Source organism: Hemiscyllium ocellatum, chromosome 13 (genome assembly GCF_020745735.1).
Source record: "Hemiscyllium ocellatum isolate sHemOce1 chromosome 13, sHemOce1.pat.X.cur, whole genome shotgun sequence".
Lineage (NCBI taxonomy): Eukaryota > Metazoa > Chordata > Chondrichthyes > Orectolobiformes > Hemiscylliidae > Hemiscyllium > Hemiscyllium ocellatum.
Genome location: NC_083413.1, coordinates 8693432 through 8713442, shown reverse-complemented (window position 1 = coordinate 8713442; position 20011 = coordinate 8693432). Strand labels below are relative to the sequence as shown.

General features: G+C 45.3%; 1 protein-coding gene across 3 annotated transcripts in view; it reads left to right on the top strand.

The window, feature by feature from the left end:
• The window catches only part of LOC132821418 (phospholipid scramblase 2-like), a 92042-nt gene that overhangs the window by 53803 nt on the left and 18228 nt on the right, over nucleotides 1-20011 (top strand). For all 3 annotated transcript variants that reach the window (XM_060834003.1, XM_060834002.1, XM_060834001.1), the window contains exons 2-6: nucleotides 2366-2409; nucleotides 7762-8111; nucleotides 14712-14754; nucleotides 16994-17214; nucleotides 19370-19531. In XM_060834003.1, the coding sequence (XP_060689986.1) occupies nucleotides 2397-2409; nucleotides 7762-8111; nucleotides 14712-14754; nucleotides 16994-17214; nucleotides 19370-19531 (789 nt within the window). In that variant the 5' untranslated portion in view covers nucleotides 2366-2396. The remainder of the gene's footprint in view (nucleotides 1-2365; nucleotides 2410-7761; nucleotides 8112-14711; nucleotides 14755-16993; nucleotides 17215-19369; nucleotides 19532-20011) is intronic.

Below are 20011 nucleotides of genomic sequence, written 5' to 3'. Positions count from 1 at the left end.
CTGCAGACTGTATCTTTTGAGTATCTGTTCTTCTTGAATATGTCGTATAGGTGGTTCTCCTCTGTTTTCCGAAGTTCGCCTGTGCTGCAGTGTGTGGTGGCCCGTTGGAATAGTGTTCTGATACAGCTTTGTTTGTGTGTGTTGGGATGGTTGCTGGTGTAGTTAAGTATTTGGTCAGTGTTTGTCGGTTTTCTGTATACTCAGGTTTGTAGTTCTCCGTTGTCCTTTCTTTCGACTGTGACGTCCAGGAATGCAAGTTTGCTGTCGGTTTCTTCCTCCTTGGTGAACTTTATGCCTGTGAGGGTGTTGTTGATGATTTTAAATGTCTCTTCTATCTTGTTTCATTTTGTGATGACAAAAGGTGTCATCTACGTAGCAAACCCAGATTTTTGGTTTGATGGTTGGGAGGGCTGTTTGTTCTAGCCTTTGCATTACCGCTTCTGCTATGAATCCTGATAGCGGAGATCCCATGGGTGTGCCGTTGGTTTGTTTGTAGATTATGTTGTTGAAAGTGAAGTGGATGGTGAGGCACAGGTCCACTAGCTTCATGATGTTTTCGTTGGTAATGTGATTGATGGTGGTTGGTGTGTGTGTGATGGTCTCTTCTAAAAGTGTGGTAAAGTTTCCTTTGCCAGGTCGATGTTGATGGAGGTGAACAGTGCTGTTACATCGAATGAGATCATTGTTTCGTCTTCCTCTATATTGGTGTTTTTGATGATTTTTAGGAATTCCTGGGTGGAGTGGATGGAGTCCTGTGACTCTTCTACTAGGTATTTCAGTCTTGCGTGTAGTTCTTTGGCCAGTCTGTAAGTTGGTGTTCTGGGTAGTGAGACTCTGGGTCTGAGTGGGGCTCCTAGTTTATGGATTTTTGGTAGTCCGTAGAATCGTGGGGTATTGGTCCCGTTAGGTTTCATTTTCTGGAATTCTGTCTTGTTTAATTGTCCAGAATTGTGTAATTTCTTTTTAGGGGATATGTAATTTTGTTTCCTAATTATGGGGTCGGGTCCAGCTCCACCTGTTGGTAGGTGTTGGTGTCTGCGAGTAGTGCATCAGTTTTTTTCTATGTAAGACATAGAGAATGACATCACCACAAACCCCAGGAACCCCACCCAGGAGAAAGATATAAATAGAAAGCAGGAGACAACAGCTTCGCTTCACTTGGAGATCGCCACTGATGATGTTACCTAGCCAGGTAATGAAATGTCTGGATATCAAACCTACAGCTCAGTGAGCAAACCTACACCCTAAACCTCAACCTGAGCTACAAACCTTCACAAACCGAAGAGAATTCCTAGAGGCCTGGCACACCATCCACAACGCCATAAACAAACACATAGATCTAGATGCCATCTATCAACCCCTCAGAAAACGAACAGGAAATGACATCACCACAAACCCCAGGAACCCCATCCAGGAGAAAGATATAAATAGAAAGCAGGAGACAACAGCTTCGCTTCACTTGGAGGTCCCCACTGATGATGTTACCTAGCCAGGTAATGAAACGTCTGGATATCAAACCTACAGCTCAGTGAGCAAACCTACACCCTAAATCTCAACCTGAGCTACAAACCTTGCAGAAGCATCCGTCTCCTTCATCCCATGGCTAAACACTCTGTCATTGGGGTCTGCCACTGCTTCTCTGCCAGCAGGAATCCTGTTTCTGGAGATTCCGTATCTGGAGGTTGTTCCAGGTCTCCACCATCCAACCGGGAAGCTCAGCTCCACACAGACAGCACATCACCACATTCTCATGACTGCTCAAAAAGGCCTTCTACTCCACGCCACGCCAGAGAGCCGTTTAACTCAAGGTCTAAAGGAAACATTTCAAAAACCAGATTAATTCCTGAAATGGTGAGGCTGAGGTAATGGGGGAGAGAGCTGGTCACTCGAGTTTAGAAAAACGCATGGGGAATTTTACTAAACTGAGGCAAGGTTAATGCAAGATGAACGTTCCCAATGACCAGGAAGTCCGGAACCAAAGGTCACATTTTAAAGATACAAGGGTCAGCCATTCAGCACTGAGATGAGGAGGTGGTTCTTCGGTGGGGAGCCCATAGAATTCTCTGCCATAAGCAACTGAGGCCAAAGTATTGCATTTGTCCTGAAAGCCTTCAGATATAATTCTTCAGAGTAAAGGGATCAAAGGGTATGGATGAAAAGAGGAACGGGGACTGAGTTGGATGATCAGCCGTGATCGCATTGAATGGCATAGCAGGCTCAAAGGGCCGAATGGCCTACTCTTGATCTGCTTTTCTGTGTTTGCTACAACTTTAAGGCTTCAACTCGTGTGTAAGTGGTCTTTGAAATGGATAATCGCAGAGACATCTGGGAGAAATGATAATCTTTCTCTGTTTCCTTTCTCTAGTTGATCCCTGTGAAAGAGAGTGCATTGACTGATGGCTGACTCAGGTAAGAAACAGAGATAAACTGAACTTGAATAGAATGCCAATTTGTTTGAAAAACAGAGAAATCCCAGTAGAATATATTGAACAACTTCAGCAATATCAGGGGAAAGAAAATAGTGTTTTGGATAAAGGCTTCTATCTTCAAAACAGATACCTTTCCATTGTGTAAATGTTCTAGGAGAAAGTGAGGACTGCAGATGCTGGAGATCAGAGCTGAAAATGTGTTGCTGGAAAAGCGCAGCAGGTCAGGCAGCATCCAAGGAGCAGGAGAATTGACATTTCGGGCATGAGCCCTTCTTCTGCTCCTTGGATGCTGCCTGACCTGCTGCGCTTTTCCAGCAACACATTTTCAGCATTGTGTAAATATATTTGGTAACTTGCTAATATGAATTGCATATTAAAGTTGATGGGGTAGAGATGCTTCCTGAATGGTATATGAGACTGGTCTGTTATTTGTCCTACCCTGTACACAGTTCCACTGAAGAAATCAGAACTCTCTGAATATCATATGGGGTATCAACACTGACAGTGATTGTGATGTCCCCATCATTATCATCCAAAACCAATCACTACCCCAATAATTATTTACAAAATTTGATATTATTTACATTCATTGTGCTGAATTTCAAAGAGATGCTGTGTTTTTAAAACAAAAAAAGTCTGGTGCAAATCAACTGTGAGCGTATGGAGTTTAGTCACTTTGGATTGAGAGAGCATCATGGGAAGGCTCAGCTCCGATTTCCAATAGCAACCGAGGATCTGGCATTTTTTTTATAGAAAGTAAAATGATTAACATTAATTTGGCTATGCAGTGCGATAGCAGCCACTGCTCCTGGGTTCAATCCACTCCATTTCCTTCCTGTTCCTTCTCAGTGCCTTTCTAGCAACCCTCCCTCGTCCTCTCAAGACACCTCCACCAATTGTGGTTTCATTCTCTCAATGACCAGCACAATCGCCCTTAAGAACAGGACACTCCAGCCCCTTGAGTCTGTTCTAGCATTCAGTGTCTGATCTATGGCCTCACTCCGTCGACCTGCTTTTGGCCGTATCTCTTTGCTTAACAAACATTTTTCATCTGACATCCCCCACTCTCCTGCCATTTCCCCTTAACCCTTGATTTCCTGACTGATCAAGAAGCTACCTTTCTCAGTCTTCAATATACACGCGGACTCTGGCCTACACTGCTCTCTGCAGCAAGGAGTTCCGAAGCCCCTCAACCCTCCGAGAGAAGAAATCTCTCCTCCTCGCAATCTTAAATTGGTGCCCCTTAATTCTGAGCCTATTCCCTCTGCTCCTGGACTCTCCCATGAGGCGGAACATGATGTGGAGGTGCTGGTGTGGAACTGGAGTGGACAAAGTCAGAAGTCACCAGGTTATAGTCTAACATGTTTATTTCAAATCATGTGCTTTTGGAGTGCTTCTCCTTTGTCATGTGTACTGAACGTTCGCATCCCTGTGCGCCATGGTCAAGTGACTTGACTGAACAATCCCATGTTTCCCCTCCAATGAGTTGAGTCCCAAACCTGTTGAGCCTATGCAGATAAAAACTTCCTGGGGAGGTACATAGAACATAGAAAAAATATAGGTGGTTTGACAATGGACCCAATTGTCCACCAGGATTTGTGTAAGTCCAGCAGCGCACACTTGGGCAGAGATCAGGAAGGGCAGGGGAGACTGAAGGGCAGGCAACAGGCTATATTGGCTCCTATCAACTCTGAAAGTATCTTGCGAACTTCACAAAAATTGGAGACCAGAGAGCTTAGGGCCTCTGGGTTTGTGATCATTGACCAGCTGAATGAAACACTGCCATCTGCTGATTAATGCTACAGAAATCATTAAACAGCTTCCTGACTCGGTATTAGACATTTTCACAGAGTTTAGAATCTCGACAGTGTGGAGACAGGCCTTTCGGCCCAACAAGTCCACACTGACCTTACAAACAGTAAAGTGCCCAGGCCAATTCCCTTATTACTCAACGTTTACCCCTGACTGATGTACCAAACCTACACATTCCTGAACATTTATGGACAATTTAGTGTGGCCAATTCACCTGACCTGCACGTCTTTGGATTGTGGGAGGCAACCCACATAGACACTGGGAGAATGTGCAAACTCCACACAGACAGTCGCCTGAGGCTGGAATTGAACCCAGGTCCCTGGCTCTGTGAGGCAGCAGTGCTAAACACCGAGTCACAGGTTTACTTACACTGATACTTCACTCCTTCCTGGTTCCCCCTGCTTTATTTCCTGCAAAATAAATCCTCTTAGTTAGCATCCTAAAACATGCACATTCCAGAGATTATCCCCAAACCAACAGTGGACAATGGAAATCTGAAACCGAAACAGGAGTAGCTGGAGAAATGGAGCAGGTCTGGTGACCCTTCTTTAGAACCTTATACAGATTCAACATAATTTCTCTTGAATTTGGAAACTAAAGAGTTGATCTTATGGAAGTCTTCAACATTTAACTGGAAACGAAAAGGGAGATGAAACTATTTCCACTGATTGAGAATTCTACAACAAGGTAATGAAGTATTAGTACTGAAAATGTGTTGCTGGTTAAAGCACAGCAGGTCAGCATCCAAGGAACAGGAAATTCAACGTTTCAGGCCAGAGCCCTTCATCAGGAAACTAAATGGAGTATTAGTACGCAAACAACAGTGAGTATTAGTACGCAAACGACAGTGAGTATCAGAGCCCACAGACACCGTGTGTATCAGAGCCCATGGACACCGTGTGTATCAAAGCCCACGGACACCGTGTGTGTCAGAGCCCACGGACACAGTGTGTATCAGAGCCCACAGACACCGTGTGTGTCAGAGCCCATAGACACCGTGTGTATCAGAGCCCACAGACACCGTATGTATCAGTGCCCACAGACACAGTGTGTATCAGTGCCCATGGACACCGTGTGTATCAGAGCCCATGGACACCGTGTGTATCAGAGCCCACGGACACCGTGTGTGTCAGAGCCCACAGACACAGTGTGTGTCAAAGCCCACAGACACAGTGAGTATCAGAGCCCACAGACACAGTGTGTATCAGTGCCCACAGACACCGTGTGTATCAGAGCCCACGGACACAGTGTGTGTCAAAGCCCACAGACACAGTGTGTATCAGAGCCCACGGACACTGTGTGTATCAGTGCCCACGGACACCGTGTGTATCAGAGCCCACGGACACAGTGTGTGTCAAAGCCCACAGACACAGTGTGTATCAGAGCCCACGGACACTGTGTGTATCAGTGCCCACGGACACCGTGTGTATCAGTGCCCACAGACACAGTGAGTATCAGAGCCCACAGACACAGTGTGTATCAGAGCCCACAGACACAGTGTGTGTCAAAGCCCACAGACACCGTGTGTGTCAGAGCCCATAGACACCGTGTGTATCAGAGCCCACAGACACCGTATGTATCAGTGCCCACAGACACAGTGTGTATCAGTGCCCATGGACACCGTGTGTATCAGAGCCCATGGACACCGTGTGTATCAGAGCCCACGGACACCGTGTGTGTCAGAGCCCACAGACACAGTGTGTGTCAAAGCCCACAGACACAGTGAGTATCAGAGCCCACAGACACAGTGTGTATCAGTGCCCACAGACACCGTGTGTATCAGAGCCCACGGACACAGTGTGTGTCAAAGCCCACAGACACAGTGTGTATCAGAGCCCACGGACACTGTGTGTATCAGTGCCCACGGACACCGTGTGTATCAGTGCCCACAGACACAGTGAGTATCAGAGCCCACAGACACAGTGTGTATCAGAGCCCACAGACACAGTGTGTGTCAAAGCCCACAGACACAGTGTGTATCAGTGCCCACAGACACCGTGTGTATCAGTGCCCACGGACACCGTGTGTATCAGTGCCCACGGACACCGTGTGTATCAGAGCCCACAGACACCGTGTGTATCAGAGCCCACAGACACAGTGTGTATCAGAGCCCACAGACACAGTGTGTATCAGTGCCCACGGACACAGTGTGTATCAGTGCCCACGGACACAGTGTGTATCAGAGCCCACAGACAGAGTGAGTGTGAGTGCCCACAGACAGAGTGAGTGTGAGTGCCCACAGGCACATTGATTATTTCCTGTGCACAGACTGAAGTTGGTGCATGGGAAACACTCAGCAGGTCTGCTCACTACAACTGGTGAGAACCGAGGTTAACACCTTGATGTGGAGCAGACCTGACTCCCTCAATGTTTTTAAGAATGTTGACCTGAACGTTTTCTGAATTTAAAAGGCTGATGGGGAGTGCTGTATTCCCGATGTGATGCGAGTTGGTCAAACTCTTCAACATTAAGCAAAACCCAGTTTATTTAAACACTATAGTTAAACTCCTCTTTCTTTTGGCTGTATTTTATAATGACTTAACTATTGGGAAAATTTATTTGATTAATCGATATACTTCCTCGTACTAATTAACGGTCCCAGTACATTAACATCCAATCCACATACCCCTTGGCAAAAAAGGTGAATTCAGACACAGATTCTCACATGCAGTTCTCTAATCCAGTCAGAATAAAACACCGAGAGAATTCAGAGAAAACAGCAGCTAGGAGGCATTTACTGAAGCTGCCGAATCTTTTGACACCCTAAACAGTTGCTAATGTTACTGACAAAACCAAAACCCAGAAATCCTGATCTGTGAGAGCTGGCCATAACATTCAGGAGATTTGGTTTTCAAAATTCCGCAGCCTCACAAGTTATTTACACAAGTCATCTTCAGTGGCTGGTTTTGCACCTCTGCCTTACAAATTCTCTTTTTAAAAAAAAAATCCAGGATAAAATAACCAGAAAGACATAGGAGCAGAAATTAGGCCACTCAGCCCATCGAGTCTGCTGCTCCGCCATACAGTCATGGCTGATAAGTTTCTCAATTCAGGATTAGTGGTGCTGGAAAAGCACAGCTGTTCTGGCAGTTCAGCTCTTGCCCGAAATGTCGATTTTCCTGCTCCTCGGATGCTGCCTGAACTGCTGTGCTTTTCCAGCACCACTAATCCAGAATTTCCAGCATCATTGTTTTTACCTGATAAGTTTCTCAACCCCATTCTCCCGCTCTCTCCCCGTAACTCTTCGATTCCCCCCGACGATCTAAGCCTATCTATCTCCGTCTGAAATATACTCATTGGCCTGGCCTCCACAGCCTTCTGCGTGGCAGTTCATCGTCACAGCTTCAAGTCAAGCATGACTTCTTCCAGGCAGCATTAACACAAATGCAGTGTCTGTTGGATTAGGAGGGCGGTTTGCTTGCTGTTTTCTGGCGAATAGGTGCTCGCACTATATGTGGTAAGGTTTGATTTGTAAAGACATTTATATATCTCGCTTGTTCATGCCTGTTTCGATTTTAGAAACCAATCCTGAGTCTTCTGAGGCCCCGCCGCCAGTTACTAAACCTCCTGAGCCACAGCCTCCTGTCGCTCAACCGCCTGGGGCACAGCCTGCTACCACCTTTCCAGCTGAAGCCTATCCGTATGGAGCCTACCCTCCTGGTGCTTTTCCACCTGGTGCATACCCTCCTAATGCCTACCCGCCAGGAGCCTACCCACCTGGGGCATACCTGCCTACTGCCCAGCAGCCTGTCATCCAAGCACCTGGGGTCTACGGCAATCAAGCTCCTCTTGGACCAGGAGGTATTCCATTGATGCCAATGCCAGCTGGGATCCCAAATTGCCCACCAGGTCTGGAGTATCTCACGCAGGTAAGTGGATGAGATCCTCTCAATCGTGTTGATCAAGCAGAAACCTTGAACAAACAGAGAGGATGTTGGAGAAACTCAGCAGGTCTGGCAGCATCTGAGGGGAGAGAAACAAAGTGAGTGGTTCGAGTCTGGTATGACTCTGCTTCAGAAACAGTCTGAAGATGGTGCTCTTAACAGAGGCGGGGAGATTTGAAGGAAACAGATGGTGTTGACACCCAATGCAAAAGACAAAAGGATTGCTAACTGCGATTGAAGAGAAATTATGCTTGCGTAAATCGAAATGTGAAAGGGAATATAGTGGCTCCTCTCTACTAAGAGCAAAGTAAATGAGACGCAAGCAAGACAGGATCATACAGGGTCGGGGAAGAGGGGACATGTATGAGAAAAGAAGGACAGGTAGACGTTCATGTGGTTGGGGTGTAACGCTGTGGAATCCAATGTTGCGATCTCAAAACTAAAGTACAGAAAATACAGTGCTGCTCCTCCAGCTTTCATAAGTCCATTTGATGGAGGAACAGAATAAGACCATTCAGCCCATCAAATCTGCTCCACCATTCGGTCATGACTAATATGTTTCTCAACTCTTTGTACCTGCCTTCCCCCCTTACAGCACGGAAACAGACCCTTTCTGTCCAACCAGCCCATGCCAAACATAATCCCAAACTAAACTAGTCCCACCTGCCTGCTCCTGGCCAATTTCCCTCCAAACTTTTCCTATTCATGTGTCCATCCAAATGCCTTTTAAACATTGTAATTATGCCCACATCCACCACTTGCTCAGGAAGCTCATTCCATACACAAACCAACCTCTGTGTTAAAAAAATTAATAAAAAAATTTGGCGGCACGGTGGCACAGTGGTTAGCACTGCTGCCTCACAGCGCCAGGGACCTGGGTTCAATTCCCGCCTCAGGCGACTGACTGTGTGGAGTTTGCATGTTCTCCCCATGTCTGCGTGGGTTTCCTCCGGGTGCTCCGGTTTCCTCCCACAGTGCAAAGATGTGCGGGTCAGGTGAATTGGCTAAATTGCCCGTAGTGTTAGGTAAGGGGTATATGTAGAGGTATGGGTGGGTTGTCGCTTCGCCGGGTCGGTGTGGACTTGTTGGGCCGAAGGGCCTGATTCCACACTGTAAGTAATCTAAAAAAAAGTCTTCAAGGGCAAGACAAGAAGATCTTGATCAGGTGGGCCAATGGGCTGAGAAGTAGCAGATGGAGTTTCATTCAGATAAATACGAGGTGCTGCATTTTGGGAAAGCAAATCTTAGCAGGACTTATACACTTAATGGTAAGGTCCTAGGGAGTGTTGCTGAGCAAAGAGACCTTGGAGTGCAGGTTCATTGCTCCTTGAAAGTGGAGTCTCAGGTAGATAGGATAGTGAAGAAGGCGTTTGGTATGCTTTTCTTTATTGGTCAGAGTATTGAGCACAGGAGTTGGGAGGTCATGTTGTGGCTGTACAGGACATTGGTTAGGCCACTGTCTGGTCTCCTTCCTATTAGAAAGATGTTGTAAAACTTGAAAGGGTTCAGAAAAGATTTACAAGGATGTTGCCAGGGTTGGAGGATCTGAGCTACAGGGAGAGGCTGAACAGGCTGGGGCTGTTTTCCCTGCAGCGTCAGAGGCTAAGGGGTGACCTTCTAGAGGTTTACAAAATTATGAGGGGCATGGATAGGATAAATAGCCAAAGTCTTTTCCCTAGGGTCGGGGAGTCCAGAACTAGAGGGCATAGGTTTAGGTGAGAGGGAAAAGATATAAAAGAGACCTAAGGGGCAACATTTACACGCAGAGGGTGGTACGTATATGGAATGAGCTGCCAGAGGATGTGGTGGAGGCTGGTACAATTGCAACATTTAAGAGGCATTTGAATGGGTATATGAATAGGAAGGGTTTGGAGGGATATGGGCCGGGTGCTGGCAGGTGGGACTAGATTGGTTTGAGATATCTGGTCGGCATGGACGGGTTGGACTGAAGAGTCTGTTTCCGTGCTGTACATCTCTATGACTCTGTCTTTTTAAAATATTTCTCCTTTCAACTTAAGAATGTGCCCCCTAGTTAGGATTTAGAATGTGCTGCTTGGGAGAATAGTGGAGGCGGATTCCGTAGAAGGTTGCAAAAAGAACTGGATAAATATTTGAAAGTAATGAATCTAGAGAGCTACGGACATGCGGGGGGGGGGGGGGGGGGGAGAGTGGGTCTAGCTTTCATAAGCTGGTACAAACACAGTGGGCCAACATGCCTCGTTCTACACTGTAACAGTCAATGTTTCCAATGATTATTTTCATGTTTGCCATTTAGGGAAGACAGGGCTCCTGTGAAGTCCCCACATACTGACAAAACTGCAATATAATGTCATTGAAAGTGTTGAAGGCAAGGGCTTGTAACATCCATCTTAGCCCTAAACATCGCAATTGTTTGGACACCCTTCATGATTGGAGTGTGGAAACTCAGCTGAAAATGTGTTGCTGGAAAAACGCAGCAGGTCAGGCAGCATCCAAGGAGCAGGAGATTCGACGTTTCGGGCATAAGCCCTTCTTCAGCCCATTCCTGAAGAAGGGCTCATGCCCGAAACGTCAATTCTCCTGCTCCTTGGATGCTGCCTGACCTGCTGCGTTTTTCCAGCAACGCATTTTCAGCTCTGATCTTCAGCATCTGCAGACTTCACTTTCTCCCCGTGTGGAAACTCAACCAATGCCGCTGTTCTGAGACCCCTCAAAAACTGAGGAATCCTGTACTATTTCTCCAATGTCATTTCTATAAAGGATTGTTTAAAATTGCACACAACATTTCAATTGTAGTTCATATAAGAAGCCAAATCTCATTTGCTGCCGTACGGCATTTTAAAACCATGCCCCTTCACCATTTTTTAAAGGTCTTTGCATCAGGCAGCATGAAGGCATGTTTCAATTTGCACTCACCATTAAACCCTGCCAGTTAGGACATGTTTTCATTCACTGGTCCTTTAGCCAAATACCTGCCATTCATATTGCTCTGTGACACCTTTCCCTGGTGTTCCTCTGTCTAATGTTGTAGTGCAGGGAGTAATCTACTTCAAATGAGTAACTTAACATCTGCATTATGTTTATCAGCAAAAGGGTGTTCCACTAAACTCCCTGACTATTTAACCTCACAGACAGTAATTATCAGGCTGTAGTTATCCTTAGCTGAAAACCCAACTCTTGGAAAACCAAATCTTTCAAGAAAAGTAATACCAACATCTTGTCTTTAATCACACCGTTAGCATTGCTGTAAGCCCCAAGATGCTTGAGAAAGGTATTCCAAGAGAAATTTGTAACCATACCAGAAGGCTCTATTTGGATAATCATAGAATTTGTACAGTGTGAAAGCAGGCCATTCAGTCATCTGCCCAAACCCACCCTATAACCTTTCATTTCCCATGGCTAATCCACCCTATCCTGGACACAATGGACAACTTAGCACGAACAATCCATCTAACCTGCACATCTTTAGACTGTGGGAGGAAACCCAAGCAGATACAGGGAGAACGTGCAGGCTCCACATAGACAGTTGCCCGAGTTTGGAATTGAACCCGGATCCCTGGCGCTGTGAAGCAGCAGTGCTAACCACTGAGCCAGAAGCAAGAAGCTTGATCAAAGAGGTGAAAGTATTAGAGGCTGTGGGAGGATGCTCTTACACTGAAATGGTAGTGCTCCAATCTCTGAACCAGGAGGTCCAGCTTCATGTCTCAACTATTTTCTATTGTGTCATAATATCTCCAAGCAGGTGTTGAGTGTCGAGAATATCAGTGTGAAATAGAAATAGCTTGGCATTCCAGGACTACTCTGCCATTCTATGGCTGGTGTCCAAACTGAGAGAAGGACAGAATTACAATCAGTTCTTAGAATCCCTACAGTGTGGAAACAGGCCCTTCAGCCCAACAAGGCCACACTGACCCTCTGAAAGGTCATACAGACCCCTAGGTTTAAGGAATGTCTTAAAGAAGAACGAGAATTTCAGGGAAAGGAAAGTAACTTCACGGAACAGTTGGAACTGAGGAACTCTCACAAACCAACACAGAAGGTTGCTCGTGTGTTTGACACATCTTCCAGACCTCATGTGCATTAGATATATCATCGCCATCTAGATTAACGTTAAACTCCAGCATGGCTATTTGAGGTTCCATAAGACTATCTGTAAGTAGGTAACTAGAGTATCTTCCTGTACGGATAGAGAGAGCACAGGACTCATCAGGGAACCATCAATCTGGTTAAATGGAATTCTTAGTTGTCTACAGGTGCTTGGTAGATTATTTTGCAGGGAAGATATCCAACTGAACAAATAAAAGTTCAGAGCTCACCCATGTCTGTCACAAAGCTGGTCCCTTTTTTCTAAAAGCTGTTCCTTTCCTCAAGGGTACTGTGCCCTTGGTTTTTTTTTCCAGAGGGGTAATAAAATGTTCCTGGCTCTGATTAGACTGGTTTGGTACAGAGATTATAGAGTATTGAGAGGCCTTTTGTTTATCTGTAAACAGATGAGACTTCAGGCTAAAGTGGTCATGTTTTAGAAGGGACCTGTATAATGAAAGGGGAGTGGTCAGCTCTCTAGCTGAGCAGTTCAGCCCACAACTAGTTAGTTCAGCTTTGTGGAAACAGGCTTTCTGTCTCTCTGTCTCTCTCTGTCTGTCTCTTTGTCTCTCTCACTCTCACTCTCTTGAGTGAGACATTGCAAAGTTACGGTCTGGATTGCCTACTCAAGAATGTTTAGAGTGGTCTGGCCCAGTCCATAACACACCATGGCTGAAAATGAAACAAGGAGCAATATTTGATTCTGATAAACACAGGCCATGCAAACACACAGCTGCAACACTGGCCCGTTTGCTGGGATCTGCCCGCTGGTACTTGTCAATGTTAGTTCAGCTTGCAAGCACAGTCGACAAACAATTTCTGTGGCAATGTACCCAGTACATTGGAAATCCCAGAAAGGCAGCTTTGAGGAATAAATGGGGGATTCACAGGAGAAAACAATCACTATGATTGTTGCAGTTCACAGCTGTTTAATGTCCACTTTATATTTGGAGACTTGGATTTGGTAGAACTGTGTGACTTTTTACAATGTTAAAGGTGCAATGCAAAGAAGATAGATCCCTGAAAGTTGCCACCCAGGTTGATGGTGCTATTAAGAAGGCATACGGTATACTATGTTTTATTGGTAGAGGGATTAAGTTCCGGAACCGCAATATCATGCTGCAACTATACAAAATGCTAGTGCAACCGAACTTTGAATGTTGTGTCTGGTCGCCATATTTCAGGAAGGATGTGGAAGCATTGGAAAAGGTGCAGAGGAGATTTACCAGGATGTTGCCTGGTCTGGAGGGAAGATCTTATGAAGAAAGGCTGAGAGACTTGGGTCTGTTCTCATTGGAAAGAAGAAGGCTAAGAGGGGATTAGATAGAGACATAAAAGATGATCAGAGGATTAGATAGGGTGGACAGTGAGAGTCTTTTTCCTAGGATGATGACGTCAACTTGTACAAGGGGGCATAACTACAAATTGAGGGGTGATAGATTTAAGACAGATATCAGAGACAGGTTCTTTCCTCAGAGCGATAAGGGCGTGGAATGCCCTGCCTGCTAAAGTAGTTAACTCAGCCACATTAGGGAGATTTAAACAATCCTTGGATGAGTATATGGATGATGATGTGATAGTGTAGGGGGATGAGCTGAGAATAGTTCATAGGTCGGCGCAACATCGAGGGCCAAAGGGCCTGTTCTGTGCTGTGCTGTTCTATGTTCTGACAAAATGTCTGCTATATTAACAGTTATTTGCTCAAACTTGTCCACAATTTTAGACCCGGCACATTAAATAATTAGCTGGAAACTGCAGTAAATATAATTCTAACTCTTGTATTGATAGGTATAGTTCCAATATCAACTATTCCAAATGATCCCAAATGGTCAAAATCACTGATTGAGGATGATCTGAATAAAATGATTGTTTGTTCTTTGTGTAAAAGTGAAGCACTGTGGAGGCTGGAAATCCAAACAAACACAGAGAATGCTGGAGAAACTCAGCAGATCTGGCAGCATCTGTGGTAGAAGAGAGAGACAGTGTTAACATTTCAAGTCCAGTGTGATTCTTCATTAGATACCCCTGAAGATCCTGAAGAAGATTCATGGTGGATTTGAAATTAGATTACCCACAGTGTGGAAACAGGCCCTTCGGCCCAACAAGTCCACATCGAGCCGCCGAAGCGCAACCCACCCATACCCCTACATTTACCCCTTATCTAGCAAGGCCGATTCACCTGACCTGCACACCTTTGTGACTGTGGGAGGAAACTGGAGCAAACCCACGCAGACACGGGGAGAATGTGCAAACTCCACACAGTCAGTCGCCTGAAGCGGGAAATGAACCCGGGTCTCTGGCTCTGTGAGACAGCAGTGCTAACCACCGTGCCACCGTGCAGCCCATTTCCACAAGTGGAAATGTTGACTCTGTTTCTGTCTCCACACATGCTGCCAGACCTGCTGAATTTCTCCAATATTCTCTGCAATTATTCGTCATCACTGCTCACCTTTTCATTTAGATTACAATTTCCTCTTGCATTTTCTTTATAAAGAAGATCTCAACTTTTTGTTTCTGTCACAGGTAGACCAGCTTCTGGTTCATCAGCAGGTGGAGCTGTTGGAAGGTATGTTGGGATAAAAGTCAAGGTATGAATTCAGCTCTGGATGAGGGTAATTCAGCTCAAGATAAACATCCTGCCTGATTTTCGTTTCATTTGCTGAACTCCAAATCCTGTTCAATTGATGGATGAGATTGTGTAACACAGCTTGAATTATTGCCATGTAGCTAGAACTACAAAATCTTTTAATGGAAAGTATTCTGATCAGTAAAAGCCATGATGCCATAATATTACCAGACTATAGAGGTGCTATCTCACTTACTGTGGGTGGTTTAACCTGAGGATTACCATGTCTCAGGGAAAGGGAAAGTTTGGGAATGAGAGAGCATTGTGGGAACCTCAGCTGGTGCAGGAATTGAACCCTTTGCGGTTCATGTCGCTCAACACTACAAACCAGCCATCTCGTGAACTGAGACGGCTTGAGTAAAAATGTCAGCCATGATTGAATAGCGGAGCAGAATCAATGGGCTGAATGGCCTTGTTCCGCTCCAATGCCTTCGCGCCTGAGGCCCCACAAGAACTCAGACAGATTGGGCAGTTGGGCAGATCTGTGAGAGAATTTAACCCTGAAAACTGGGGGGGTGATGCAGTTTGGAAGACATAACAAGACAAGGGAGTACTCAGTGAATGGCAGGACACTAGGAAGCTCAGAGGAATCTCGGGGTGTTTGTTCACAGAACCCTGAAGATGGCAGGACCACTTAATAGGGGAGTGAGGAAGACAGACAAGCTTTTGCCAGTCGTGGCATTGATTATAAGAGCTGTGAGGTTATGTTGGAGTTATACAGGACTTTGGTTAGACCACAAGTGGAGTACTGTGTGCAGTTCTGGTCACTGCACTGTAGGAAGGATGTGGTGACACTGGAGGGGCAGTAGAGGAGATTAAATAGGATGTTGCCTGGGATGGCGCGGTTGAGCTGTGAAGAGAAGCTGGATAAGCTTGGGTTGTTTTCATCAAAGTTGAAAAGTGTGGCATTGGAAAAGCACAGCTGGTCAGGCAGCATCCGAGCAGCAGGAGAGTCGATGTATTGGGCATAAGCTCTTCATCAGGAATGATGCTTGAAATGTCGATCCTCCTGCTCCTCAGATGCTGCCTGACCTGCTGTGCTTTTGACTGTTACATTTCAGCATCTGCGATTCTCACTTTCTCCATTGTTTTGTTCAGGCAGAGAGGGCTGATAGGGGACCTGACAGAGGTGTATAAGGTAATGAGGGATATGGTTTGAGTGTGTAGAAAGTTGCCATTCCCCTTAGTGGAAGGGTTAACAGCAAGGAGGCATCATTTTAAGGTGAAATGCAAGTAGCTTAATGGGGTTTGAGGGAAAATGTTTTCACTCAGAGGGTGGTGGGGGTCTGGAAGGCACGACTTGGGAGGGGTAGATGAGGTGGAAACCTCACAACCTTTAGAAAGTGCATTGATGAGTGCGCGAAGGGTCATAACATTCAACGCTATGGGCCAAGTGCAGGAAAGTGCAATGAATGTACATTTAGAATCAGTGCAGACTCAATGGGCTGAAGGGCCTTTTCTGTATTCTATTATTCTAATTATGGTGTCTCACCCAAGTAAACAGAGTCATGATTGTGAACTTTTTCCCTCTGCTCTGCATTGATTTAGATCAAACATTGCACGACACCAGGCAGGTATTGATGTGTTAAACTCTGTAGGCTTTTTAAACCATGTTTCCTACCTCATCTACCCCTCCCAGGCAGTGCCTTCCAAACCCCCATCACCCTCTGAGTGAAAACATTTTCCCTCAAACCCCCTTTTTAAGCCAGCTGTATTTCACCTTAAAATGTTGCCCCCTTGCTATCAATCCTCCCATTAAGGGGAAGCTGCTGATTTCTGTCCAGGAGAAAGTCAGGGCTGCAGATGTTGGAGATCAGAGTTGAGAGTATGGTGCTGGAAAGGCACAGCAGGTCAGGCAGCATCCGAGGAGCAGGAGAATCAACATTTCGGGCAAAAGCCCTTCATCAGGAATGAGCCTGTAGACAGCTTATACTCAAAACATCGACTCTCCTGCTCCTCGGATGCTGCCTCATCTGCTGTGCCTTTCCAGCGCATCCTCTCTGCTTTCTGTCCACCCTATCGATCAGCCTCCCAGTCCACTCTCTCTCTTTGTCCTGTACTATGGGCTTTGTGCTTTCTCCAAACTATACTCCTTATCTTTGGCCCAATCATGGGCATTAAAGTCAACAGCTTTTCTTTGCTAATCTCCCAATATTTCCACCATTATGCTTGCTTTTAGTCTTAACTGGATTTGAGTCCAACAACAAATATCAGATTAAGAACAGTCTTGGCCAACTGGTCTATTTTGCTGCTGAGGAAAATGACTTCTGCAATCGGAACTGCTGTGGGAACCTCCGTTCCTTTGACATGAAGATTCTTGACAATTTAGGACAGGAAGTGATTAATCTGTACCGCCCGTTGAGATGTGCTGGCTGCTGCTGTCCGTGTTGCTTACAGGAGGTGAGTGACTGGTCTTGGAGATGATTACTTCAGCTGTAATGTTCTGTATGATTGCTTGACCAACTTCCCTCCCACCTTAGATGTTCTTCTGCTTTTGTTGGCCTTATTTATTAACCTTTAGTGCCAGCCAGGTACTGAACTACTGTCGTCACAGTCTCTGCAGCTCATCCTCAAACCCCTTGTCCCATTAATCACAGAATCCCTTCAGGATTGATTGAGGCCATTTGGCCCATAAAGACTTTCCAAACAGCATTCCACCCAGACAAACACCACCCACCCTCCCAACCCTATCTCTATTCCCCATGGCTAACCCATCTATCCTGCACATCCCTGGACACTACGGCCAATTTCCCATGGCCAATCCACCCGAACCAGCACATTTCTAAACACCACCTTCTCAAAGCCATCTCTTTAATCAGGCTAAGGACTAAATCCATGGACTTTCCTACCACAGATGTCATCAACGTGGAGATGGGAAGGTGGCTGGCTCTCTCGCCCTCACTCTCTCTTATTCTGTCTCTCTCTCATTCTCTCTCTCTCTTATTCTCTCTCTCTCTCATTCTCTCTCTAACTCTCTCGCTCTCTCTCTTTCTCATTCTCTCACTCTCTCATTCTCTCTCTAACTCTCTCGCTCTTGCTCTCTCGGTCTCTCTCTCGCTCTCACTCTCTCGCTCTCATTCTCTTTTCCCTGCCTCTTTTTTTCTCTGTCTTGTCTTTGTCCCTTTCACTTGATTTCATCTGTGTCTCTGTCTCACTGTCTTCCTCTTTCCTTCTTTGTCTTTGTTTTTTTTTTAAATCCCCTTGTCTTTCACTCTCTTTTTCTTCGTCTCTCTGCTTTTCCCAATCTGTTTCATTCTCCATATTATTGACTTTCTGACTTCTGCTCTCTCTTTATATTCTTGTTTCTGTCCTTTCTGTTTTCCCCTATGTCTATGTCTCTCTTATCTTACTATTGTTCAAATTCGTGTTCATCTTTTTCTTCTTTTTGTCCTTCCCTCTCTCTCACTGTCTTTTTCTTGCTCTGTTTGTGGTACTCTTTATTTCTTTCTCCTTATCTTTCACTCTGCCTCTCTACCTTTGTCTTAGTCCCTCTGCCTCTCTGTATTAAAATAACTCCACAGAGGCTGGTATCCTGTCACCAAGTCACCCTTTATTTACAGATGGAGAGTCCTTGACACTGACCAACTCCCTCAGAGCCAGCTGTCAAAGTGAACAGAGCCTCTAACACTCCTGTTTATACCTGTCAGCCAGGGCTCCCTGTTAGACCAGGTTAACTGCCCCAATCAAGGAACTCATATTCTGAGGTCCACCTAGCTGACACTGTTTTGATCATTATACCTGTCGGTCTCCTTCTCTCTTTCTGTCTTTTTGTCTCCTGCTCCCTCTCTCTTGTTCTGTCCCTTTCTCTAACTTTCTGTATGACTCTGTCTCTCTCGTTAATCTTAAAATCTCTCAAATCTGAACTTTTTATCCTTGATTTTTCTAATTTGTTACTATGATTTTTGTACTTTTGAATTTCTGTAAGGGCTTCCAATTTCTTTATTTTTCTAATTTTGATGTCCTAAGAGTTTATACATAAGAATCTATATCTAAGTACCTAGATACTGAAGGTATGCTGTAAGTGGAGACTTTTAAGTTTTTCAGTGTACTCCTGTGAGTATGTGACAATAAAGCTAATCCACTTCAACTCAATTCAAATTGGTGCTCTTCTCTTTTCTCTCTCTCTCTCTCTCTCTTATCTCTCTCTCATATCTCTCCCTTTATCTCGCTCTTATATCTCTCTCTTTATTTCTCTCTCTCTCTTTATCACGCTCTCTCTCTCTTTATCTCTTTCTCTCTCTCTCTCTCTCTTATCTCTCTCTCATATCTCTCCCTTTATCTCGCTCTTATATCTCTCTCTTTATTTCTCTCTCTCTCTTTATCACGCTCTCTCTCTCTTTATCTCTTTCTCTCTCTCTCTCTCTTACCTTCAACTTTCTGTTGTTTGGAAGTAAAAAGTAAAGATTACCATTCAGAATTAAAACAAGTTCTATTCTTAATTTATTGATGTATCTTTCTCATCTTCACTGGCTTTAATTCCTGACCTCTTCCAGTGAAGATTGTCGATGACCATCTTGTGAGGATTAAATTTTTCTATTATACAATTTCTTCACAGCTGGAAGTGAGGGCACCACCAGGTGAGCCAATTGGATATGTTATCCAAACATGGGACATATGTCTGCCAAAATTCACCATTCAAAATGAGAAGAAGGAGCCTGTTTTGAAGATTGTTGGTCCTTGCTGTATCTGCAACTGCTGTAGTGATATTGATTTTAAGGTACCCTTCTTATATCTTATCAAAATCTTCAGCTTCCTGTTAGGTTTGTCAATTGTCAACCGTTCTGTAGAGGTAGGAGAAGAAGATTCCCTACAGTGTGAAAACAGGCCATTCGACCCAATAAGTCCACACCGACCCTACCCTATATTTCCCTCTGACTGATGCACCTAACCTCACATCCTGAACACTGTGGGACAATTTAGCAAGGCCAAGTCACCTGACCTTCACATCTTTAGAGGAAACCAGAGTACCCAGCGGAAACCCACGCAGACACTAGGAGAATGTGCCAACTCCACACAGACAGTCACCCAAGGCCGGAATCAAACCTGGGTTCCTGGTGCTGTGAGGCAGCCGCCACTGGGCCACCATGCCGCCCCACTCACAGAATCCCAACAATGTGGAAATAGGCCATTTGGCCCAACAAATCCATGCCAGCTCTCCAAAGAGCATCCCACCCTGATTTACCTCACTACCCTATGT